Source organism: Setaria viridis, chromosome 5, assembly GCF_005286985.2.
Source record: "Setaria viridis chromosome 5, Setaria_viridis_v4.0, whole genome shotgun sequence".
Classification (NCBI taxonomy): domain Eukaryota; kingdom Viridiplantae; phylum Streptophyta; class Magnoliopsida; order Poales; family Poaceae; genus Setaria; species Setaria viridis.
The window spans coordinates 44722642-44748729 of record NC_048267.2 but is presented as its reverse complement, the minus strand read 5'-3'; the positions used below and the strand labels follow the sequence as shown (position 1 = coordinate 44748729).

At 43.0% G+C, this 26088-nt stretch overlaps 3 protein-coding genes across 3 annotated transcripts; 2 read left to right on the top strand and 1 right to left on the bottom strand.

The window, feature by feature from the left end:
• Nucleotides 1-3422: 3422 nt before the first annotated feature.
• On the top strand, nucleotides 3423-9939 carry LOC117856111 (uncharacterized). Its single transcript, XM_034738547.2, has 4 exons — nucleotides 3423-4490; nucleotides 4772-4822; nucleotides 5307-5379; nucleotides 9583-9939. The coding sequence occupies exons 1-4, from the start codon at nucleotides 3892-3894 to the stop codon at nucleotides 9790-9792; spliced, it is 933 nt and encodes a 310-aa protein (XP_034594438.1). The 5' UTR covers nucleotides 3423-3891; the 3' UTR covers nucleotides 9793-9939.
• A 141-nt stretch (nucleotides 9940-10080) lies between these two features.
• LOC117856110 (uncharacterized) lies at nucleotides 10081-14275 on the bottom strand. The gene is made up of 11 exons (XM_034738546.2): nucleotides 13686-14275; nucleotides 13246-13305; nucleotides 12992-13159; nucleotides 12403-12466; nucleotides 11686-11978; nucleotides 11499-11603; nucleotides 11356-11386; nucleotides 11078-11169; nucleotides 10673-10729; nucleotides 10510-10587; nucleotides 10081-10379 (listed from the first exon to the last, which is right to left on the bottom strand). Exons 1-11 carry the CDS (start codon nucleotides 13887-13889, stop codon nucleotides 10317-10319), a joined length of 1215 nt encoding a protein of 404 aa, XP_034594437.1. The 5' UTR covers nucleotides 13890-14275; the 3' UTR covers nucleotides 10081-10316.
• A 4910-nt stretch (nucleotides 14276-19185) lies between these two features.
• LOC117857624 (coiled-coil domain-containing protein SCD2) lies at nucleotides 19186-25706 on the top strand. Its single transcript, XM_034740384.2, has 17 exons — nucleotides 19186-19643; nucleotides 19971-20155; nucleotides 20930-20999; nucleotides 21143-21184; nucleotides 21269-21331; nucleotides 21550-21599; nucleotides 21679-21706; nucleotides 22274-22345; nucleotides 22440-22550; nucleotides 22623-22683; nucleotides 23280-23396; nucleotides 23486-23604; nucleotides 24033-24102; nucleotides 24544-24585; nucleotides 24718-24758; nucleotides 24835-24961; nucleotides 25217-25706. The coding sequence occupies exons 1-17, from the start codon at nucleotides 19263-19265 to the stop codon at nucleotides 25318-25320; spliced, it is 1683 nt and encodes a 560-aa protein (XP_034596275.1). The 5' UTR covers nucleotides 19186-19262; the 3' UTR covers nucleotides 25321-25706.
• The last annotated feature ends 382 nt before the right edge of the window (nucleotides 25707-26088 follow it).

Genomic DNA, 26088 nt, shown 5'->3' with positions numbered 1-26088 from the left:
TCTGACAAATGGTGGTGAGGTGAAAATATATCAGAATGAAATTTAAAAAGTTAAATCTTAGAAATCATGTTGATTAGTGAAGAATTAATACTCAGAAAATTAGGAAGTCAGAAATTGTGTGGTCCTAACGGACTGTTCTAGTTTGGGGATGTTTTTAGTTCAAATTTGAAATCAATAAAAACAATCCCTAAGATACCGACCCTGTTTTGTCTGCCGGACAGACGGTAATCTATACAGAGACCTTTCATCTGCCTTTGTTGTGCTTTCGACGTGCGACTGGTCGGTGTCATCTTCGCACCATCCTATGGAGACTTAGTCAGTGTTTATCTGTTTCCTGTTAGCATCATGCTACTCAGCTTCTTCTCGATCTACAGTTTTTGCGGCCTGTATAACGTATGGATGACAGTGCATCATATCTGAGAGAACAAAACGGGCCACCTGAATTTAATTGGATTACTGTCATTTCCTGACTGCTGAAGAATTTGTCTTACTAACCAAAGCCCAAAGGCAGATCAGCTGTACAACCGTAGAACAGGAAATCAGTTTGGATTGGAAACCTCTTGATAGGCAGAGATCGATGATGGTGTCAAGAAAGGTAATGGTTAGTGAATTCAACAGACAAGCTTTTATCATAATCTGCGTAGGAGCGAATTCGGCATGTTCTTATGCAAAAGGAGGAATTAGTGAGTTAATAGACCATATTCTCCCTATATATTTCTTTATTCCAACCTCGACGCATGAAGATTAAGACCATTAGCTATTTCATACTGCAGGTAGTGACCAGCACGTATTCAGTATATGCATGTATATATGGATCTAAAAGTGTTGACATTCTATAAGGCTGTGTACACAATATAATGCCATAATATCCATTTGCTGGATGTTTCTGGCCCAAAGAATGTTTTGTGGCCAGGATTGCCCTTATGGCGCAGATCAACAATGTAGCCAAGATAACTTTAACAAAACAAAACAAATCACTGTAGCCAATATTCTGTTTCTCTGAACCAGAGTATTGCAGCACTAGCAGAGAAAGTATTAACAATTTAAAATCTACTGCCCGCACAAAGTCATAAGCTACTCTGTTAATGGAAACGATCAAGGCCTTGATAATTTGGCAAAAACAATGGAGGTATCCCGTTCTTCATGCCATGCATATCAATCACATCATGAACATAATGATGCAGTGATTCCAATTATCATAGGCAATGATATTTTGCGACTAGTCCACGAGTGTGATTGAGCTAAAACTTCTTCCCCTTCGTGGTTGTGCTGTCCCGTTGAGAAAAAATTGGTATTATGGATTATTCGGAGCGAGCTAATCAACAGCTGAGAAGTTCTTGGTTTTGAATTGATACGTCCTCTATATTGTATAATACTGAAATACAAAGCGTGTGTGTCGTATACGACGTGAGGGCACCGTCGACAAACATGATTGGAGAATGATCTCACAAACTTAGCTGCTCAGTACAATGACTCCATAAGAAATCATTGAAATGCACAGCAAATGCAATTGTCGTTGACATTGCACATTTGTTTTCTGTTCATGTGGTAGATAGACTATTGTGTTCTGCTGCTCTTCCAGTAGTCTAGTACCACAGAGTAGTAGTTTTGTCCTCATCATGAGCCATGAGGCTGATACTATAGCAGATATGTCGTCTACATGCTGGAAAGATCAGATGGCCCATGCATGAATGCATGCAATCCCTTGATCTTTATTTAGTTGAAGTATTTTTCTTTAATCTGTTCTGCATTACGTGATGGCCTCACCTGCAATGATTGACAACTAAGTACCCAGCTGATTGCCTGCTGTAGATCAAGCATTAATTCCTGAAGATACTTATACTACGCTCAAGTTGATGTAATAATTTCGCGGAATTAATAGTACTGCCCATCACCTTACAGCATTGAGCTGCCATTAGTCAAATTTAAAATGATTAGAGTTGGAATAAACTGAGAGCTGTCAACTTAATGTTGGAAAATGCATGCAGGTGGTGCAATAATATCGAATATATATTTTTACAAGAATATATCTGACTCATTAAGTACAATTCCATCAGTTAATTGTGAATTTTTTTTAGGAAATTGTGGGAAGTTAGGTAAAATATTTCTGTAATTTTTGTCTATTAATCAGTTTCCTTCTACATATCATTCTCATACTGCAGCAAATACAGTTATCAGCTAAAAATGGTTGAAAACGTGACATCATGGGCATTTTGTTAATAAACAATTTAATAATGCATAAGAATTCTTCTCATGATCATTGGCACTTAAGATGCATGTGGTTGATGTCGCGTTTCTAGTGCGTGCACTATAATTAAATGATTGTGTACTTATCAGACAGCACTATATTTCGTTCACCAATCCACATATATGTAATCAGATTAAGACTGATGGAATAGAGGGTTGGTGAGTGATTATTTTTTTTAAAAAAAACATATTTAGAATGCTTCCCAAAAATGCATTGTTTAATTTCTCTTTTGCGTAAAAAAATGTGCTATTTCCGTTCACATATATATGCAATATCTTTTGTGTTATATGACTGATGTGAGCAAATGTTCTTGTCAGACTTTAGCATCAGAAGATTAAGGTTTCTGATCAGACTTGGAATCTTGCGAAGTGACCAGCTAGTAGCTGGTATCAGCAGGAACAGGGACATGACAACGTCTAATTAAGCTTAACAGGATCATAACAACATAACCTGCACAGAAAGGTACCGAACGCCTCTCTTAATTATATGCCATTCATTTCGAGTTGATTAAGTAGATACGATTAATTAATTAATTTACACATTAGGAAAAAAAGGATAAATAAAGGGGGAAGGGTGCAGTTGCTTAAGAGTGGTGAAAAGCTACACCTGTGCTAAACATAGTAATAACTTGCGACAGATTTAGGAACAAACAAAAGATTAGTAAGTTACGTTTCAAAAAAGAAAACAAAAGATTAGTAAGGGTAGTGGAGTTGCCATGCTGTCACCTCAAGTCCTCAACGTACAAGACACTTCAGTTTCCCACTCTGCCTACCGTTTTTATTCTGAAATACTCTCCATGAAGCAGTGAAGCCTATGCATAGCTACACCTCTGTTTGCATAGCACTAGCAGCCCCCATGGTCCACCAATCCCACAGCTATCGATTCTACTGCAAGATCATGGCATGCACAACCTTAAAGTAATATTAACTCATTTGCGACACAAAACACACGCTAATAAGGGTGTCCTCAGTGTGAACAACTTTTTTGACCACTACTGAAAAATGGTTATATACGTACGAAGAGTTGTAAAAGCACTTTTTTTAAATTAATAAGGAAACCAGCTATCACCTGAAAAGTAAAATTGGTTAAAAGTATGTGCATGTTAGAGGCTCAGTTGACGTGCTAAATCATAAAGTGAATAATTTATAGACTTATGCATCATCCTTTTCTTAATTTGCTTTCTCTCTCCTCTGGCCTCTGCAAGGAACTATTTCATCTCTCTTGGCCACAAGCTTCCAGGCTCGCTCGAGACCAAAGGGAAAGTGAGGCCCTCCTCATCTCTCCTCCTCATCTCTCTGTACTCCTCTAGCATAGCTCCCCCCTTAGCTTCCCAATAGGAGAATCCTCTTCTTCCTCCTCCCTTTCAAGTCATTTCTCTCAGCTAGCTTCTTGATCCATCATCTTTGCTTCTATCTGACTCCTCCATAGATGTATATATGTATATATGCATCTCTTCTTGATCCATACATGCATATATAAACAACTAGCTAGCTCTTTTTTTGCACTTAATTATCTAGCACAGCCGTGGTGCCGGAAAGGATTGGGATATGAGATTTGCACCATGAACGATGAGCTGTAGCTAGAGAGAGAGATCGACCGAGACATGAGACGTACCACACGGTCGAGGTCACGTCGTCGCCGCCATGGTCCCAACAACTAGGAACCTGTTGCACCATGACGGCAATAGCAGCGGCAAGCCGTGCTACCACCCCGGCCAGTACTGCGTCGGCATCGCCGCCCAATTGGAGGCCTCGGCGGCGGCCGCGCGGCAACAAGACCACCGCAAGCCGTCAAGATCCACTCGGCTCGCCATGGGCGACGACGAGCCGGCAGCGGCGGCCGGCACGAGCTCCCAGGGCGGTGCCGCCGCAGGAGACGACGAAGACTGGCTCCAGCTAAGCCTCGCCGGCGTCGCCGTGGCGTCGTCGTCCTCCGCCTCCTCCTCCGGCGACACCAACAGTATGGATCCAGCCCCGCATCCTATGGAGCTGGACTTGCTCACCTACGACAAGAGAAACGCGAGGATGAGGCCGCCGTTGTTCCCGCTGCCCCTTAGGAGCTACCAGTCTTACGGGCGAGGACGGTATCGACCGGCGGCAGCGAGCGGGTCCTTGTCGGCGCCGTCCTTGACGTTTACGCCTCCGTTCAGGACCTCCGGCGATGCCATGAGAGTCATTAGCCCGCCGCGACGAAGGGAGACGGCGGCGGGGCTGTGGCTGAAACTTCAAGCAGCTCCCAACCAGTATGTGCATACTTGTCCACAACTTCTGTAGTTCTGTACATCAGTACATCCATATGTGTGCATACGGCATACCTCTGATCATATCATCCGTATTATACACAAGAGACAAGACATAAGCATATGTTCTATGCTATCATAGTAGGTGATGTCTAGATGAATGCATCAGATAATACTGAAATTACAAGGCCAATACATGAGCTTATTGTTTAGATTTTCAGTGCTGTCCTTGTTCATGTGGCGTGGAACTGCAAAATACTTAACTATTCTTTTGATGCTTGCAGAGTTAGAGAACCTATTTTGCCTCAGATACCAAAGAGCTACTTAAGAATCAAGTAATTTCCTTTCCTCTTTCTTCTTGTTTTCTATTGTATGATTAACAGCTCTGGTATTTGTAAGCTTACTATTTCCTCCCCAAGCTAGTATAAGCCAAGCTTTGTGACTATTGGATGTGTGCATACAGGTTGACTTGCTGCTTGATTGGATGCTAATCCAATAGATAAAAATTGGAACTTAGCTTATACAAAAAAATAAACTATATTAAGTCGCTGTTCTGATGATATTCCCAAAGATTACATGCTTAACAGTGTTATACTATGTGTGTATCTGCAATGATATAGCTCCCATTGCTTTGTCATTGTCAGAAAGACCAATCTAGCCAGTAGCTAGCCTTTTAGTTTCTAGACAGATCGATCAGGAAGCTATAAGTATGAGTAGTACCCATCAAGTGAACTTTCCATTTTGCAATGACCATTATGAATTGAAAGGTCTACAGACATCGGTCTCAAATGATATGCATTCAAACTAATTTTTCCCCAGGGACAGCAACATGAAGGTGGAGGTGGTGATGAAGTACTTGGCCGAGAAGCTGGGGATCTCACGATCTCATCAGGTACGTGCACGTCTTTCGTCGAATCAAATTATGAAGTTTTTGACAAAGTTGAATGGCCCAGAGAAGAATGTGTGTCGATGGAGCGATATGATCAATATAGTGAGCTAACAGTGGCAAGAACTCGTTGAATTTGCACTGCAAGCTATGCAGCATCGATCGGCTGCAGCAATGTGGCCGCAAATGTGAATTGGCACTTGCGAGTAGGCATGAAAGAAACATTATACCTAAGCGTACCACATATAGCTAGGTGGCCTGGATCTCTTAGTTAGCTTTGGTCTGGAACAACTAACAAAGCAATAGGTCAGAGGCCCACATCATGACCTGTAGAAGTAGTTATATACCTTTTATATTGTTGCAAATAAATATGTGCGTGCACATATAATAGGACATATGACATATAGAGCTAGTAGCACGTTCAAGAAATTAAACCAAATAATATTGTGGCACTTGGTAACATTGAAACCATTGTCTCATTGTTATATTATAATGTTAGACATACTTGGGAGGTTTCGTGAGGGTGAAAGTAATAATTAGCCAGTCATTTAATTCGGGTCAACTTTTAATCAGAGCGCGGCTAACTGTTGAACTGTCAATTAATGTGTGTAGATTAGCTAGAGCTGTTGAAGTGCAAATTAAATGTGCTTGTGATGATATAACTCACCAACGACGACCTGCTGCCAACTTCTCTCGTTCATATATCTGCACCAATTATAACTGATTAACTACTCCGATCCATCCGCCGGTTCAGATCATTTTCGATGAACTTGATCATCGTCTTTAAACCGAGCTAACTAGGCCTCTTGTATGCGTTTACTCCTAATTTTCTAGCCATTATCATTTGACAACGATATGCTCTTCTAGCCCGAATAAAACACATATTATGACTGCAATGCAATGAGTGGCCTAAAACTAATCGTCAGTTGGTTTTGGTTCGTTCCTCTTCATCAGAGAGTAGGTCAGTAGCTAGTCGTGGATGCATGCCTGACGACGCATATACAGCGGCAGCACGCACGGTTTGCATATACACAGCTAGAGATAGCTATAGGCTACAGCATGTAGGAGTACTCCTCTATCTATGGGTGTATGCAGAGCATAATACAGGCACGACAGCATGAAGGGCATGCACGCGTGACCATGTGCGGTCAAGTCATACGCATGCATGTTTATTCGAGCATATGGCTATAGTTCTGCTTGGATCGTGCGTGCATGCTGGCACTACTCACTCACTTTTGGATGCGCACGCATGCATGCTTTTATTTGCATCCAAGATCGACAATGGAGAATGCAAGGGTAGGTAGAATTGTTGTAATGGTAGCTGAGATCGGATTTAGTATTTTCAGTAGGATTTTGTCTGTGGTTACTGTTTTAAGTACTGTCAGTATAACATTAAGCTAGACACAATAACAATACACGTACGGGTTTTTGCTAGTACTGAGCCGTTTGATCAATTAATTTCCTATATTATACGGAAATTTCTGCGATCCGATGCAAGCGTACCGGCCGTGTGCGTGCTTTCGCTTTTGACCGGATCGGAATCAGAGGGACAGGACATTATTAGGACTGTGCATTAATTTCATATGCATGCAGCATGCGCACGGAGGGACGATCGATCGTGGTGACGGAGTGGCGACGCGCGTCACCTGGTCGTCATGCTTCCGTATGCAACCACTATATATGCTTTCTTATGCATGTACTCCCTCCGTCCCAAATTATTATTTATTATTCTAAATTACTATTTGTTAACTAATAAAATAGTAATTTAGGATGGGCATGTACGCATAAGGTAAGGTAAGGTAAGGAGTATATGGTTACGGTGTTAATTACGTTACGCTACGTCGTCTCTCTTAGGACAAGACAGGAGAGCTGAGACCATACCGACTAGTGGCTACTATGCCTATAGCTAGCTAGCCTAACAGAAGGCACTGCACGCGTCGTCTAGCTGGTCGTCCATTCTGCATAGGCTGGACTACATGGTGCCCTTAGCTTGCTTGCCATTTTATTTGTAGGCGGAAAGCATCAAGGATAGATCTCGGTCACTCACATCACATAAAAAGCAACCACGCTAGTCGCTACGTGCATAGGTGACTAACCTAAGACGAGATCGAAAACAGCATAGACCTAAGTGATGATCTACATGAAGAGAAAATCATTGTGCAATAGTCAAGGATCACATGCTATATAGCCCATTGAGATTAATTTCCATGTGCTTAATTAACACAATCAATTTCCAAAAGGAATAAGATGCTGGGAAAGAGAAGGCGGACAGTATATTATATTATAACTAAATTTCGCAGTCAGGGTAGCGCGCGCAGATGGCCAGGCCTGCGGCGCGACAGCAACCCACACTGGATGGAGCCACTGCAGATGATGGGTACACGTACGCACCCTCGTAGCGTTGTAGCACGCGCCTGCGCTAAGAGCTCCTCCAATTATATTTTAATTATATTTTAATATGAGAGAGAAAAGAGTTATCTCTTGATCAAGAGGTAGTCTCATATACACACTTCAAGATTACGTGAGGATGACATGTGGCGTCATTCATACTATGAGATATGTGCTAAAAGCTAGATTATTGGAATGGTTGTCTTTTAGAGTGCTTAGAGTTAGATACTAGCTCATACTATTGGAGGAAGATTAACGCTCTTGATCGCATGTGTGTACGACACGGCGAGCCATCAGCGAGACAACGATAGCCGCCGAGGATACATCATATAGATCCAGCGCCCACGATCGATGATGACCAGGTCGTCGGCGATGTAATAATAACTAGTAGCTACTCCATCTGTTGCAAATTGTAGGTTGTTTTAGTTTTTTTAAAATTGTAGATCGTTTTAGTTTTTTTTATTCATAGATATTATTATGCATTTAAATATAGTGTATGCCTAGGTGCATAATAATATCTATGAACCTAGAAAAGTTAAAATGACCTACAATTTGGATGGGAGTTGCACTGTAGATAGCTAGGTTGCGGACCTTCAGATTTACATATCACTGTTGATCACGTACGTTTGTGTAGGTAGGGTGGTCCGATATATCCTGTGCATGTCAGCCACTCACTCTTTTTACATATCACAATGCTACGTGCTCATACGGTGCACGTGCACCCACCTTGCATTGTGGTGGTGGTCATGGCATATGCCCACAAGGCTCTTGCACATCCTACTACCCTCATGCACTTTAGGTTTTTGGTTTTTTTTCCATTCGTTTCAAATTATAAGTCGTTTTAACTTTTTCAAGTTTATAGATATTATTATGCATCTAGATATACACCATATCTAGATGCACAGCAAAAAATATGCACCTAGAAAAGCTAAAATGACCTACAATTTAAGACGGATGGAGTATGTTTTAACGGTACTGAAGGGGTTTGGCTGATGCTAAATGTCGATTCTTTAGTAGTGTGATATGGTTCGCTCAACCGTTCTTGATTCATTAATAAGAAAAATAAGGTTATATTTTCTTTTTTTTTAATTAGCAGACGCTACTAATTTAGGACCACTTACCACATTTATGTATAATAGATGTATAGGTAACTATATAAGTTGGTGTGTGTGTAATAATAAGCACATGGAGACGGAGAGAAGGGGAGTATCAGGAAAGCAGCTTTTGCCTGCACCGCTGCATGCCTAGCTATGTGTTGCCTTTGCAGTGGTTTCTACGGTAAGGCCGGCCGGAGCGCGTGCTCATCTCTCTCCAGTCTCCATGGTGCAGAGGTTGCATGCTGATGAGGATGTGTAGAATGGACGGGCGGATGGATGGATGGATGGATGCACGACAAAGGCAGTGTGACGGCGACACGCGATATACCCATCAAATCACCACGGTCTATGTCGTCTAGCCTAGCTAGCTACTGTTCTGTAACCTTCTTCCGTCCGCGTGCATACGTCTACATGCCATCACGCTTATGTTGCGATAGGTACGTCACTACGTCGTAGGGTCGTCGTACACGTCGAGAGCGCTAGCGACGTATGTGCGTACGTGTCAGACTCACATCACAAGAAACACAATGGCTGATAAGGTTAATCTCATCACGAAAAGTTTCAGAGAGATGTATGTGTATTTTGGTAATGCATGGAGAATCAATGCAGGTTTTCAGTAGTGGCAGACTGGTAGTACGTAGCAGTATTCTTGTGCTTATTAATTGGTCTCAGATTAACATTTTGTTCTTAGCGGCGATTGACGACTGAGCATGTATAATGGCAGGTCGAGCTGACTTGCAGAGGGCAGCTTCTTCATCCCTTCCTGCTGGTGAAACACGTGAGAGATAGCATCTGGTGCTCGACGGCGCCGAGGGAAGAAGAGACGCTCGCGGAGCTCACGGCTTCACGGCGCTCACCGGCGGCTACTGCCGACCATGTCATGACACTCTGTTACAGCACAACTAGGAACACCAAGCTAGTAATCAATCTGTAATTAATTTATTTATTATTGCCCAACAGGTTGTTTGGTCATTTTATTTTTTACCTACTTCCCCTGCTGATCTGATTAAATCTGATGGTTAACTGATACGATTCTGAACGGCCCGGATTAACCAACCAGCGTACCCGTCATCCTTCTCCATTTTTTTGCTTAATTTTCTATGAATACCTTTTCAATCAATCTTATTTATTTTTCCTCATCTTCCACAACATTGATTTGTTGCTGTAAGTGTCCTGTGCTTCATCTTTGGACGTCTATAGGGTTCTAAAAGAAACATCACCATTGGCCAACACGACTTTACTGAACTTAAACTGAACAAGCCATGTATCCACAAACAGTTTCACTGCACATACGCTCCACGGTCTGCGTAAGTCAATAACTCAAGGAAATGCTTCCTCAGGTGTTCACCTAGCGGATACAGTGTTCAAGAATCTTGGTCGGGTATCATTCGTCCGTACGACAATAACAATTATCGTGTTTGTCCCAGATGCAGGTATCAAAGATCCATCCTGGTCCGATCACCGCTCTCCTTTCTGCATCTTGAATCTAGACATGGGCCTTGAAGAAGCAGAGGTACCGGGCTGCCAGACATTCATGAAAATAGTATGAGGACAGATCAATGTGAATTTCTCTTGCGGCAGTGAGAGATTCAGAATAAGTAGTTCTATTGCAGCAGTGAGAGATTCAGAACAAGGAGGAAAACCAGCTTACCTTCGCCGAAGAACTACCGACTGGAGGTTGAATGGGTAAAAGATTGTCATCACGTTCAATAATGGATCCCGTAAAGGCCTGCTAGGTGAATAAGTCACAAATTAAGCTCAGGTGCAAGCTCAAAAGGCGTAGAAGTACATCTGACAGAGGACAAGAAAAAGACCTGCCGTCCACTTGATATTATCTTTCGCTCACGAGATGGAGCTGGGTCTGAAGAACCCTGCAAATATATATTACAAAAGAAAAACATGATTCAAACATAAACATGATTCAAACATGGAGGTAACAGTAAACTGTGGTACATGTTTGCAGAGACGTGGCATATTTAGACAGAAGAACTGTTTACACCCAAATAACAAAAAAGTATGTAGAACTGCATACATTCAAATAAGACCAAAACATGGGGTAATTCTGTCTAAAGCATATGCAGATAGTTAGATCCTCCGTGAGAATATTTCCATGCTCAATAATGTCAGTTTATAAGTCCACCGAAGAAATCCTCACTGAGAGATTTATGCAAGCAAACGAATGAATGCAGAAATTGTGTAAGGAGTAAAACAGTCAGTACCTTGAACCCTGGAGCAGGGTGCGATGGATCTGGGGGCAAGGAAGGAGACTTTGACGAACCAACTACATGTTTGTCATCTTCAAAAGAAACAGCTGCAAGTAGAACATGTGGGGTCACACCAAAACCAGCATGGTACATAATTCACCACACATATAACAAGCAGATAAAGCGCCAAGAGAATCAAGTTTAGTTCCATCTCCAGCCACAATACATGAACAAGAACAAGGTGGCAATTGTACTACGCTACAAGTTGCCTCCAACCATAGAGCAGAACTAACCTTTACGAACCCTGACTTCAGAATTTGTTATCTGCAAATGAGGAGGGAAATGCGATGTCAGGACCGAAGGAAGATATACAAATTAATAAGCTGTTCATTCACGGACAATGCAGAAGGTCTTCAGAGAAGGGTAAACAACTTACAGAACTTTGGCCAGGAAATACTGAATGAGATGTGTGGGCTGACGGTGCATGGGAAATGCCTCTCAGCAGTTCCTCTCCTCCAGGCTTCTTTAGTGCACTCTTCAGCTATTACTCAGAGGATCAAAATAAGTAATTCCAGCACATGAACCAATCTACCTTAAGCCAGATCTGTTTGAGAAACAGGTACCTGGATATTCCCATGACTCCTATCATTGCCACCATTTCCAGAAAATGAAGCACCAAAACTGGAACTGTGGTGCTCATTGCCATCACTTAAAGCATTTCCAGATTCCTCATTTTCCTCACCATCCTCACTTGTTACAGCACCCCCATCATCTTCGTCATCGTCGTCATCGTCTTCTTCTTCTTCAGAAGTACTTCCAGCTTCCATTTCTTCCATCTCGAGTTCATCTAACCTTGCCATTATCCGAGCATGTTCCTTTTCTTTATCTGACATTCCCCCAGTAGCAACTGAAGCCTCTGAAGTAGACAAGTAGAAAAAAATACTAAAACAGTCATGTTGAAGTAGAAGATTCAATTACTTGCTATGCATATAAGCTCCAAAAAGTTATCTGCCATCTTTGTGCGATGGAGAGGGATAATAATATCACCAGAGCAACAAGTCACCGTGTCATGCCTATTATATATAGAAAGTACAATATACACCATTACACCCTCAAACCAACCATTCGCTTGCAAAATGAAATAGTGACAGAACAACTTGCAGCAAGATAACTTAAAACTTGGCCAATCCAGGATTAATGAATAGATATTCTACCATGCAAGGAGGATTTAAAAGAGAAATGATATATATTTGGAATACACTAATATTAAGATCTCAATATATTAAGAACTAATAAGGAGGCAAAACAAATCATAAAGACAGAAAAGTCCAAATGGTCACCTGATTTTGATGAATTACTCTCTGTGTCTTCATCATACTCTTCCCTGATTTCAACTAGACCCTCCTGTCCACATCAACATAGTTAAGCATCCAATTCAATGTAATTGTGCACACAAAGAATGAAGAGATGACAACAGTTTTGACTTCTGTTAAGACGAAATGCATTGAACTGAACAAGCATAAAAGTAGCTCAGTTAGTATCAGGTCTACAAGGCTATACTGTTGTGCTCTAAAACACTATGTATAATCAGATCATCACTTAAATTAAGCATATGTAAACAGAATAGCTTTTTTTTCCAGGGTGTGATTTAGCATATTAGCAAAACCTGGCAAGCTAAACCCATATATCAAAAATCTAAAAGAAGACTATGTTGTTAAGTTTGTCTGCATACTGATTACTGAGACACAATAACTGCAACTGATGGGTCTACATGTCAATGAAAGCCTGTTGTAATTCATTAACCATTTGTTTTTCACTCCCCACTCCCCAGTGGCCTCAAAGGAAACTGATATTATGGTTACCTTCACTAAGTAAATCACTAGTCTACCATTGCCCATATATTACAGAAAATTGAGAAAGGAGCCTTACAGAAGCCTCGGCAGCAGTGGACTCAAAGAATTTTGCCTCAGCTTCAAGGTCAGAGATAGTTGCCTTCATCACTTCCACTTGAGCTTCCAACTCCATCCCCCTCCTATGCAAAATATCAGTTGTCTGCTTAGCAGATCTCTCTGCATAATACCCCTCTCCTAGAAGCACCTAAGACATAATGCAAATCATGAGCATATAGGCTGATAGGCCCATGTAGACTGAAAACCAAAACTGTTTCACAGTGGAAACCATACCATGAGTTCATTTGTGTGGATTAAACGCCCTGGGAAAAATGCGGCACCACCAAAGGGAACCTGCAATGCATAGTTCTTTTTTTAAAAAAAATGTTGCAAAATATATAAAGCACGTATGGTGAGACTAAGAGCCTTTTAATTTTCAATATTGCAATCATGTATTCAACTATTCATTACCATCCAGCATCCACATACAGAGATTGAAAACTTAGTCCAATTCAACTTATTGTTGTATAGCCAATTAGCCATAGTTTGCACAATGCAAATGAATGGACGATTGATGGGATAAATTACTAGTGCCAGTTACTAATTCTTACTTTTCAGACTCATCCCATCAAAAAGAGTAAATCGATAATACAGTACCAGGTAAGCTACCAAATTCATCTTGAGAAGAAGACACGGATTTCTACTATTCAGATTTTAAGGAGAAAATGAAATACCATGATTTCGTGCGAGAGTTCATCGGGGAGCCTGTTGACGAGGGAGACGAGGGCGGCGTTGTCGGCGACGAAGCCCTGCAGTCGCCCGAGCTCGGCGCGGCGGTCCGCGATAGACTCGGCCACCCTCGCCACGGCCCTCTTGGTCTCCTCCGGCGAGAAAACGGCGCCCAGCGGCGTCGCCGTTCCCTTCCTCGGCGCAGCCATAACCCTCCGCTTCCCCCACCACTCGACCAAAAACCCTCAAGCGACAGCCGGGTTTGGCAATTCAGCACGGCGGCAGCCTCGTGAGCCTCGAAACCTTCTCGCCGGCCGTCGGGCTCGCCTCTGCGTACCTGGCCCCGCCTTCTGCGCCGAGCGCGTGCGCGAGTCGCTTCTCCCACCTTCTTGGCAGAGAGGAAGGCTGAGGCCAGCGATAAGGAAGGCGATGAATCTAACTGGTCAGCCTGGGGGAAGCCTCAGCGTCGTTGATGGAGGTTGGGAGTGGATGCGGCGGGGAGCGAACCTTGAGAAGGAACGGGGGAGGCGGCGAGCGCCGCCGCCGCCGGTGGGAGGAGTGGTGGTGACTTGTTGGACTCCGTCTGGCTGAACCGTAGGAGCGGCCCAATAAAACGAGAGGTCTCGCTGGCCCAAAAGGGTCCACATGCGCTGATTCAATTTGTGGCCCGCACGCACGCAGCCAGCCCGGGCAGACGGAGAATCGGCTCAGTCACCAGCTAAATTTTTATTTTTTATTTCCCCTTAGGCAAAATAAATATTTAGGAATGTTGTTCCACAATCAAAGATGATGATCTCCTGTAAAGATCTAAAACACTTTTTTCAGTCAGCATTGGACTTGTTGAGTTCAGCTCACACAGCTCTCCTACCAAAGAAGCCAGAGGCAAAAAGGATACAGGCCAATTAGCTTCACTTTTTTCCTAAAAACAAGTGGGCCATTGTTTTTCGCTCACAGTGTGGTCAAGCTCATACCCAAGCTGCGCCCAGCTCTTCTTTTTTTTTTTCTTTTTTTTTGCGAAAGCTGCGCCCAACTCGTTTATATGTTAATGATTTGTTTCCAAGGAATCCAAGTGTATCCATAAAATTTATACACCCAAAATCTGGTGAGGGATGTACCACGCCAAGAAACTGTTCCCGTTTCTGAAATTACAAAGGCATTCGAGGTATTCGTGGAATAAAAAAAATGTAATATTTTCAGAATAAAAAAAGGTATTCGGATCCGTATGATGCGCCTACTTGATGAAGGTTTTGCGACAATCGGATTTCAGGATGAGATTATCATAGTGGATTTATAGATAACTGAAGAAATTGGTTCTCCTCTCTCATTGAATGAGACAGCTCGAGGACACAGGCACAACGCTACCTTACTTCACAAATCTGAAAGAAACGATCCAGAGACAGAAGAGGGATGATCATGTGGAAGCATAAAGCTAGGCTGAGCATGCATGGTGTTTAAATTTAAACACGGCAAGCTAGCTACATCATCTCTATGGTTTTGCCTACCACTCCCCCTTGCATTTTGCTGGGCTGACCTGCTGCATTGCCCTTGCCTTGGGTCTTGTTGCTGGCCTTCATGAAGCAGAAGCAGGAGCAGCAAGGGCACTGGAACAAGAGCTTCATGCCTTCTTGTCGTCGATCTTCTCAGCTCCGATCTCGATCTCCTCCGCGTCTCCCCAACGATCTACCGACTCCGATCCCTTAATTCCGGACGGGTCTCGACGATCACCTGCCCTCACCTAAGCATTCAGGAGAGAATAAAGCAGCCTGAGAAGTATTGATCTGATCTGATATCTGATCTGGCTCTCAGCTGCATTGACGACGCACGCTTGGATTCCCTTTTAAAACGAAGGAATGCAAATGGCGGGGTTGCTTTCAGAGAGAGAGAGAGACGCATGGCCCAGCCAAGTAGCCGTGGACACACACTAGCTGATGACTAGCCTCTAGCTGAGCTCCATAGAGCGTGCATGGCTCTGCCGCCGGACATTCACCTGTGCGCTGGCCGTTACTGTTCTGCAACAGCTTGTCTTTCCCCTGTGGATGTGACAGCTGCCGTTGCAGTCTAGGAATCTACTCCTTAATTACTGGATTAAGCAGGAGATCATCAACTGATTATAGTAAGAAAGTGATCCTAGCTACTGCATATCGCAGGGCAGGCAGGCAGTGGTGGTTTTGGTGAAGAGGGAGGTTAGGTTATTACACGATGAACTGTGCGGAGGCCGGGTGACAGCCCAGGTGGCGTCTCTGATATGATCCTCCCTGGTCTGTACATATCGACTGCAGCGTCGTCGTCGTCTGTCGGTGGCGTACCGACGGATGGATCTCCGCGCCGGCACCGCTGCCTGCCGGCTGCATGCAGCGCGATAGATGCAACGGCAACGAGATAATAACGATTGGCAGCTTGCGCACCCTTCAGTACTGTGTTGGAACAAAGCGATTAATAATAAGCAGGCTGGGAATGAGTAAAACCTGAAGCTAACAATTCAGAAACTCCTGCGAGCTGATGACACTGAATTGTATCGATGTTCTTTGTACAGGGATGAGAATGGGATGGAGCAGGCTCATGCATGCAGCATTGCAGCGTGACCCGAGAAGAGAAGAGAACATGGTGTGCAGATGCAGAGGAGGACAGGGTAGCTAGGTGGGGAGACAGGTAGTGCGATGCATGGTCCTTGGTAGCTATAGGAGTGTGTGTGGTGTGGTCATGTACTCATGTGAGTTGATGCGGGCGATGGGGCTCGCCAACCACCTCCCATCCGTACGTATGCCTGGTCCGGTCTGAGGTAGATAGATCGCCGATCGGGACGCTGCTGCCGCGCGCGAGGTTAGAATTAGCTAGTACTAGTATAGTAGATTGGGGAGCGAGCTGAGCTGAGCTGAGGCCTCGAAGCCTCAAGGATGTGAGATACGTAGTGTGCATGATGCGGCATCATGGGCACCACGCGCACATGGCTGGCTCGGCTGTCCCTTCGCTCCGATCCCTTGCGGTTGGCGCCACTTGCCCTCCACGAACACCTTCAGTCCTTCACGGCCTCCACGAACACCTTCCAGGCGGCGTCATGCATGGGCTCATCGCTGCCTGCGTAGCCAACCGGCGGTGCCGACGGACCCGGCCCTGCGCATGCCCTCCTGGTCTGGATGAGCAACATCTGTGACACCAATTGGCAGTTACAGCGATCTCTACCAAGCTAGCAGGCGTATGCTGACTGTACAGGATTGATGGCGTCATACCTAGCTAGCTCCGGTCTTGTCTCTCTGATCACGATCGTCAACTGCTCAAAGCTACCTTAATTAGCAGCAGGAGAGCAAAAGGCCTGGACGTCATCAAAGAATACAAAGGCACATTCTATCGTTCTCGCCGTGCTTCTGTCGGCCACACAGTCGACGGTGGTTGCTGATGCCATGCCTCTCCCTGCACGCGCGCGCAACGACCAGGGAGGCCTCGTTTTCAACTGCATTGTCAACGTACGGGGGGAGGTGACAGTGATGATGATGCAAGACGTGTAACCTACACACCAGCTAGCTTCTCCTTCATACCATCCTGTCAGTGACCAGAGCTTGGCAATCATGGGCTTGACAAACATTGGAGTGCGTGGATGCTAAGCCAAGCCAAATAGCTGGAACCTGGACCGCATTCATTCATTTATTGTAATTAGAACCGCACCTCTTGTTGGATGCCTTTTTAGTTTCAGAAGAGGAGCGGCTTATACTGCGAGACTCTAATTAGCATGTCGATGACAAAAACTGTGGTACCAGATATTCAGATAAAGTAAGTTCGTTTTGTGGCGATAGGATGGGAGAGAATGTCAACTGTTATGATGAGAGCTATCTCGTCCTCAAACCATACAGAGATATAACCAGGATCATAGCATTAGGAGGGCCAAGCAAGTTATTTCCTACAAACTATCAAATGCAAAGGGTTAAATGCTTCAAGTTTGAGCAATTTTTAAAACAAAATATACAATCATATACTGCTAATGCTCCGACCCTGCAGATATGGAAGCTACATACACGCTAGTCCGAATGCACTGCTTGGAACGCATGAATTTCAATTTATATTCATATAAAGATAAACTAAGAATTTCAATTTACATTCATTTTCACTTCGGGCAGCAGTCAGTCGCCCAAATCGGAAGCAGCTCCTTCGCAGTTTGTCCCCCAGATCAAGTGTTGTACAGTACTTGTAGCAGCAGTAAGCACCGCTACGAGCTCCTAAGCCTTTTTATTTTCACTAACATCATGTTCATAGCGCCAAGCTTTTTTTTTTCAGGCTTTGATCTAAACCTGGAATGAAGGGGTAATGGGGTGTTTGTATCTTTACCCCGGACTAAAATTTATGTCACATCAAATATTCGGAGACTAATTAGGAGGACTAAACATAAGCTAATTATAAAACTAATTGCACAGATGGAGGCTAATTCCCGTGACGAATCTATTAAGACTAATTAATCCATCATCAGCACATGTTTACTGTAGCACCACATTGTCAAATCATGAACTAATTAGGCTTAATAGATTCGTCTCGCAAATTATCCTCCATTTGTGCAATTTGATTTTATAATTAATCAATATTTAATACTCCTAATTAGTATTTAAACATTCGATGTGATAAGAATTTTAGGAGCTCGAACCATACGAGAGGCCTAATTAATCCCAGCTCTCAAGCAACATTCCGCACCAACCACCTGCATCTGCATTTGCCTCCCATGATCACCTGCGGATCCTCTACGCCGCCAGCCTGCCAGGCCGATCCGCACATGCTGTGTTACGTCCGTCGGATCAGGTCCATCAACGGTAGATGCGGAGGAAGAGAGGCGTTTGGTGTAGCAGCCGTACACATGGGATGTGAGGCCAGCACGGCACCGAGAACATCGCTCTCGGCTCTCGCTACGGGGATGTGCAAACCAGCGTGGAATTTTGCTTTTCAGTTTTCAGAAAAATGTTTGATATTCCTTTTTTGCGTGACGGACCCTCCTCTTGTCCTGATTATCACTTCTTTCCATCTTCTCCTTCATTCTTTGCCATTATTCAGAACTTTTTTTCCCCATTGTTTAGGAAACACAGCATGCTATTCGTTGCATTCCATCCTCGCAAACTAAATAGAAATGTATTTACTTTAATCGCATGATTGTTGTTCAGCATAGCAAATGTTTGAGTGAACGTGACACACCGAATGCTATATCTTTTTATGTGACGAGTGAAGTACTAGCATTTACAACACAACACAAAATACGAGGATTACACTTAAGTGTAATATAGCAATAGAAATACAATGTAGCAATAATTAAGTTTATTTATATAAATAGAAAATTTATCATAGTTTCTCTGTAGTGGACTTCGTGGAATGAAGCGAACCACCCAAATTGAGCAAAAATAAAGCACGGAAACAGCACAGACAGAAAATGGTAACCAAGCCGGACTAACTAAAATTTAACAAAAAGCGAGGGGTAAACTGTAAGAAAGCAAAAACTGAAAACTCCACCGGCGTCGGGAGCGTGCTCCCCCCCACCTCCCTCCCACTCCCCCGCCTCGCCATCTCCGCGCCGCGGCCGCCCGGCGGCCCAGATCCCACCGGCGAGCCGCACCATGGACCGTCTCCGGGCCGGGAGCCCCGTCTACGGGCGGCAGCGGAGCGGGAGCAGCACCGGCTCCTCCTCCCCGGGCGGCGTCTCCCCCTCGCACCACCGCTCCTCCTCCACCTCCTCCGCCGCCTCCGCCGCGGGCGCAGCTGGCATCTCGAACGTGCGCCGCACGCAGAACGTCGCCGCGCGCGCCGCGGCGGCGAGGCTGGCGCAGGTCATGGCCTCGCAGAACGCCGCCGCGGCCACCGGCGACGACGATGAAGACGACGACTACGCCGCGGACCACCCGCCACCGGCACCCATGAGGTTCGGAGGTGGCCGGACAGCGCACGGGAGCAACGGCGTCTCCCTGCTTGGCCGCACCGCGAGATCTCCCTCCCCTGCGGTACTTTACTTCCGGATCTCTCGCTCCATGCTGCTTCTCTACTTAGGAATTGGCTGCTCCGGCCTGCTGCTATGCGCGAATTAGTCCAAATTGGTCAAACTGGGGTCAACTGTTATGAAATCGTCCAGGATCAGATGAATTTGCGGAAGTAGATAGTTCCCACTTGCTAGTGCTAGATCACTTTTAGTAATGCTTGTTAATTCCTTTAGAATCAGGGGAATTGGGTGAAAATTGATCCGTACATTGTATTAGTGTCTCAGTTTACTCAATTTGTTTACTGCTGGGCTGTGGCCTTCCGCTAATTTGATCTCCTCATATTTTCATTAGTTAGGTCGGAACATTGTAGAACCACCTCCGACCGTCCGCTCATCATCGGCAGGCAGGCCATCTGTTGCATCACGACCGACCACCACAGTGGTGCCACCGATCAAAACCAACACGACATTGCGAACCCCGTCCCCTATACCTCCCGTGGCTGTGGAGCCTCCAGCAGATCGCACTCGGCAGAAAAGGTACATTTGTTACATTTCCCCATGCCTAAAAAACGTGGAATATACCTTCCATGCTAAAAATAGACTAAATGATTAGTACTAGTGTGTCACCAAATGAAGCAATACTAAGTGAATTTTGCTTCTTGGACCATTCTTTGGAAGGAGTGATTCCACTAGCTTACTGCATTAATCAGCTCTTGCAATGGACTTAGTCTGACTTAGCATTTATATATTGCTGCATGGTAAGCGTTGCCCCTAATAACATATGGTCAAGCATCACTACCCATGAATTAACCTGAAAAAAAAGCAGACAAATATTACAGTGCTTCTTACTTCTGAGCTCCAGTTTTGTAGAGTGACACAGTAGCATAAAGTGAATGAACAAGTTTTGTGTCCATACATACATAACTCCTGATGTTCTATTTATAGAACAATCTGCATGCTTGGTACAATGGTCACAGTGTGACTGAAATCGATCAATATCAGTAGCATCTAAATTTGGGAATAAGATACTAGATTAGATCTTCTGGTGTAAATCATTTTTTTATACATCTAATGATCTAATGCTAAAAAATAAAATAAAAATGCCTTTTGAGATCCCCACCATGTCAAACATGCAGATTTTCTGTATATTATTGTGAGTTCTGCATTGCATTTATTAATAGGAAACTGGGATTAGACATTGTCGCATTATCGGTTGCTTCTTACAGCTTGGATTTTTCTTTTCATCTATCTTTTTTCGTTTCAAAAGAAATAGGGGAAACTTAGTTATTGACCCCTTTTTATTCCTTTTAGGTTTGATGCAGGGCTTCATAGCTCCAGAGAATCAGGATTAAAAAGAGAGGCATCCACTCTTCAAGATGAGGTGTTCCTTTTTCTCTGAAGATTACTCATTTATATTGATTCTGCTCATTTTTTCTTGTGTAACTGTTAGGAGTTCTTACTATAACTTGAATACTTGAGAGTGCATATCTACTATTTCAAGACTAACGCTATACTGTCATACAGCTTGACATGCTACAAGAGGAGAATGAGAGTGTTCTAGAAAAGGTGAAACAGCAAATGACATTATACAACAATGTATCTATTGGTTTTATGCAGGGCTTCAATAAAAATTTCTTAATCTTGATACAGTTGCGACTTGCTGAAGAAAAATGTGAGGAAGCAGAAGCTAGAGCCAAGGAGCTTGAGAAACAGGTGAGATAACATCTACTATAAACATTTAATTTTGCTGTTTTGCTCTATGCATCAGATATGGTCATTTGTATGACATGACATGGTCTGATTCTATCCTCTACTGCAATTGAATCTGAACCTTGAAATACAAGGTTGGGTTTTTATGGCCATGAAATGATTTTTCCTTATGTAGTGAACTATATACACAATTGCTTAGGTCTTAATTTCTTGTTACACAGGTAGCTGCTCTTGGAGAAGGAGTATCACTAGAAGCTCGCCTCTTGAGCAGGTTTGTTCTGTGTTTGAAATACACATATTTTATAAATCCACTACTGGTCACGACATAACATGTGCATGAATGCTGGCAGGAAGGAAGCAGCACTTAAACAGAGGGAGGTTAGTTTTCTTCTTGTGTTCTGCTATAGGCTGCTGGCATTTATATGTTATCATATTGCTTTTTTAGCCAGTTGTTTGATGTTCAAATGAGAAGATAAGCCCTGTGCTGAACTTCATCCCAGTTTCTACTTTGGGTGGTCCCTAAATATACTCCCTCCATTCCTGTTTATAAGACGCACACGTATATCAAGATCCAAAGTTTACAATCTTTGACCAATAATTTAGCCAACAATTTTTATTTTTATAATGTAAATTTGACATGGTTGGATTTATAATCAAATGTACTCTCCAATGATTATAAGTTTATAACTACAAAAAATATAATATAAGCTAAATGAATGGTCAAAGTCTAATTTAGGAGACCGTGCCATGTTATACCACGCCTTATAAACAGGAACGGAGGGAGTATTATGAAGTACTTATTTCAAGGTTTGCTGAAATGATGAATGAAAATGCATTATTACAGATTTTAAAAGCTGTTATCAACTAAATGGCTGAAAAAAACTTGCTTATCCACTAAACGACACTTCACTGCTAATTTTGCAACTCTTCTTCATTTGTCCTCAGGCTGCACTAAAAGCTGCAAGGGAATCAAAGGATGGTAGAGAGGAAGTAACAACACTAAGGCAAGAACTTGAGGTAAAGATACTTTTAGTGAATTTAAATGTCCTACTCTTTGTTGTATATGCTGTTTTATTTGACTCCTATTGTTCACTTATCATGTTTTGAATAGTCTGCCAAAGAAGAAGTTGCATCAGCATTTGACCAGCTAAAGGAGGCAGAGTCTGAAACGAAGGCTCTCCGGTCCATGACTCAGAGAATGGTCTTAACTCAAGAAGAAATGGTTAGTCTGATTATTGCTCAATCCTCATTTTGTTTTGCCGGCATGAATTTTAATCCAGTTACAACTTTATAGGAGGAGGTTGTTCTAAAAAGGTGCTGGCTTGCACGCTATTGGGGTTTAGCAGTTCAGTATGGTGAGTTACCTGATATGTCCTTTTTTTCAAAGGAAAACTCTTTATCATTTTTTCTGATTATACTGACTAGTCACTTGAAATTTTAAAAGGAGAAGTTGTCTGGTATCCGTGATAAAAAAGTTCCATTTGCACATTCACTATCCATTGTTCTCTCTTGAAATTCAGCTAGATAACTTATTGCCTCAATTTACTTTATTTGATAAATTTCAATAAGATACCATGCGATGGCTCTTCTAGTCACTCATCCACTGATGATGTGGTTATGGTCGTCAGCAAAAGATAAATGTTCTGACGATAGCGTAAAGGCTATTTAGTTTGGTAAGACAACATTTTTATGTAATCACTGTGCAATTTAATGATATAGTTTGTCTCTGGATGATAGTGCTTTGTGTTCACCCTAAACCATAGCCAACCTGGCTAGCCCTAGTACATGTATGGCTTGGCCCATGTCAAGGTTTGGCAACCCAAATGGGATCTGGGCCTGGTATGAAAGTGCGCAGGTCTAGTCCACCTGCATCAGTGACACTAAACTGCTAATGTTTTATTTCCTCCTTATTCTTGATTACCTGATGATCCATCCATTAATTAACTTCAAGGAGTGTATCCCGAGATCGCGGTATCAAAGCATGAACATTGGTCATCGTTGGCTCCTCTTCCCCTCGAGGTTGTTCTCTCTGCTGGTCAAAAGGCTAAGGAGGAACCTCGGAAACAAGGCAAGCCTGCATTATTATAATGTGTAAGTTGTAGATCATAGTTTATTCCATGCACTCCAATTAAGCATGCTTGAAATTTATTCATGCAGGTGATGATGCTCAAGGGAGAAATAAGCTTGCACGAGAAATGAGTGATGTAATGGGAGAAGGCAATATAGAGAGCATGCTTTCAGTTGAAATGGGGCTTAGAGAGCTTTCTTCATTGAAGGTGTTGAATTCGCTTCCTTTTGTTTATAGATTTCTCCAAGGCAAAATTGTGGTACCTTACTCACATGTAGAGGCAAGCACCTGCATTAAAAAAAACATGAGGGAAGACATAAGCTCTCTTAAGTCTTAATATCCTAAAACCTTTGGCAGGTTCTCCTAATATCTAAATGCAGAACTTAACATGCTAACTCTTTTTTGCTTCTGCCAAAAGTTGGAAGGACTTGGTTGGACTTCCTACTATAGTAATAAAGTGCTCAGAGTGACCAATTTATTTTGTATAAAGACTATTTAAAAGTTGGACAAATTAGTGAATCACAAAGGCCACAAGGGCAATTTGTCGTTCTACTATTGCACAGTCTCTCTACCATATGTAATTACTGGCTGGCTTCTCTGACATGTCAAAGCTGAATTCCTGTTATTGTCATGTAGGTGGAAGATGCTGTTGTAGTTGCACTTGGCCAACATCGCAGACCTAGCATAGTTCGGCAGTTCACATCAGGTTTGCTCCATTTGCAATGTAGTTCATTTTCATCTATTTTGGCAAAACATATATTGTGTGAGGCTAATGAAATTTGGTATATCAATCATCATCCATAACACATGTCTCATTGCAAGTTTTGAGTCTGCACATCTGCTCTATTCACAGTTGGGCCCTATAATGTTAATTGTGTGTTTGAGACATCCAAATCCATTTGCATACTTGCATCGATGTTCTTCCAAATGCTGTCTCACCAACACTCTAATACTACATGGTAGTGGCCATCTCATGAAAGTATTTGTACAAATACTGACTGTAGGGTACTGTGATGCCATCTACAAGTGCATGCATTTGATTTTTCTTTTCAGCGGGAGATTTTACGTGTAAATTCACTTCTTTGTCCTTGCTTGGAAAGCTAGAAACTGATCAAGTTGTGAATTATTTTGTTCTCTACCTTTGCAGATTTTAAATCACCTGGCGAACCTAAATATCTGGAGTCATTTGGTACTACTTTCTCCCCTTGGCTAATAGGACTTAATACCGCTTTAACTTTATTTCACTACTTGTATGCACAAACATTTTAGTCAGGTTTGTATGGCTTGAACTCAGAGCTGAATCTATTTCTTCATTTTGCAGATCTTAGCCCAGAAGAAGCTGAAGATGTTAGCTTCAAGCAGGTAAGCTTTCAGATATGTGAATTCTGCAATTCTTCCATTCATTGCACATGACTTATGGAATCCACACCAAATTCAGGCATGGCTTATATACTTCTGGAGAAGAGCCAAAACTCATGGTGTCGAGGAAGATATTGCTGATGACCGGCTTCAATTTTGGATTGGTCGCAATGCACAAGCTCCAAATTCGCATGATGCTATAGATGGTAAGATGCTTGCTCCATCCTACTAGTTACTAAAACAAGTAACCATTGGCAGGTATCCCTGTAAATTTTACTGATTAGCACGATGCTCATTGGGTGGACTTCAATTTCTGCAGTTCCTTTGAGTAGTGATGCCTTTTATGCATGCTGTTCAGTTGATTTTTGCATGACTTCTTGCATTAGATCCAATTATTCTGGTTCAAGGTGGCATCTTTTCCATTGTCTTGTGACTGGTTTCTGTCAATTTTATGACTGCAGTGGAGAGAGGTCTAACAGAGCTCAGGAAATTGGGCATAGAACAGCAATTGTGGGAGGGTTCACGAGCAGATATAGATCAAGCTTCTTTGGCGATGGAGAACTAGTAAGAATTTGCCATGGTTGTCTATGCTCCGTGTATCATCCCATTTTTGGAGAAACGGGAACTCTGGTTCCCGACCGGTCTCGAGCCCTTGCATCATCAGATATCACAGAATAGTGCTTCGATCTTGGGGCATCGAGCGATGAACTTGCCCAATTTCCAACAAGTTTGTGTAGTGCATGTGCAAGCGATTCATCTGTTGTTGAAATAGCTTTGTGAAATGTGTAATAGTTTTGCCTCGGCAAGAGAAACAACGACGGCCTCACTTCGAGCAATTGTGAATTTTGTGATTATTGCCCCTGTTTATTCTCTGTATCAAGCTCAATCATCCAGTGCCGAGGAACGTTTGCAACAGATGAACAAAAGAAATTTCTGTATCATACTCCTGCATGTTTTGTGTCGGTGGCCTTCGAGTTTAGGCTTGATATACTGTCGTGCTTCAGTCCTGTGATCCTCTGTTTATGGTTGATCCACATGAAGCAGAAGCTCTACCATTTGCTAGCACTCCCGGTCAGTGCATGTGCTGTACATGTTACGTTGTTTGTATCTTCGTCATAATCATTTGTCATGAACCTGCAGTCTCATTTGATCACATTGTTTTCTGAATTGTTGCACCTGACTGATCGTCAGGTCACGAGACAATGTTACGATTCGCTGATTCCTCATCATCTTCCTGTCCTACGCCACGACATGTCGACAGGTACGCCGAGGTCCCTTTCTCTGGTCACATGCCCTCCTTACCAAACGCCCAGCAGAACCCAACCCAGACTTG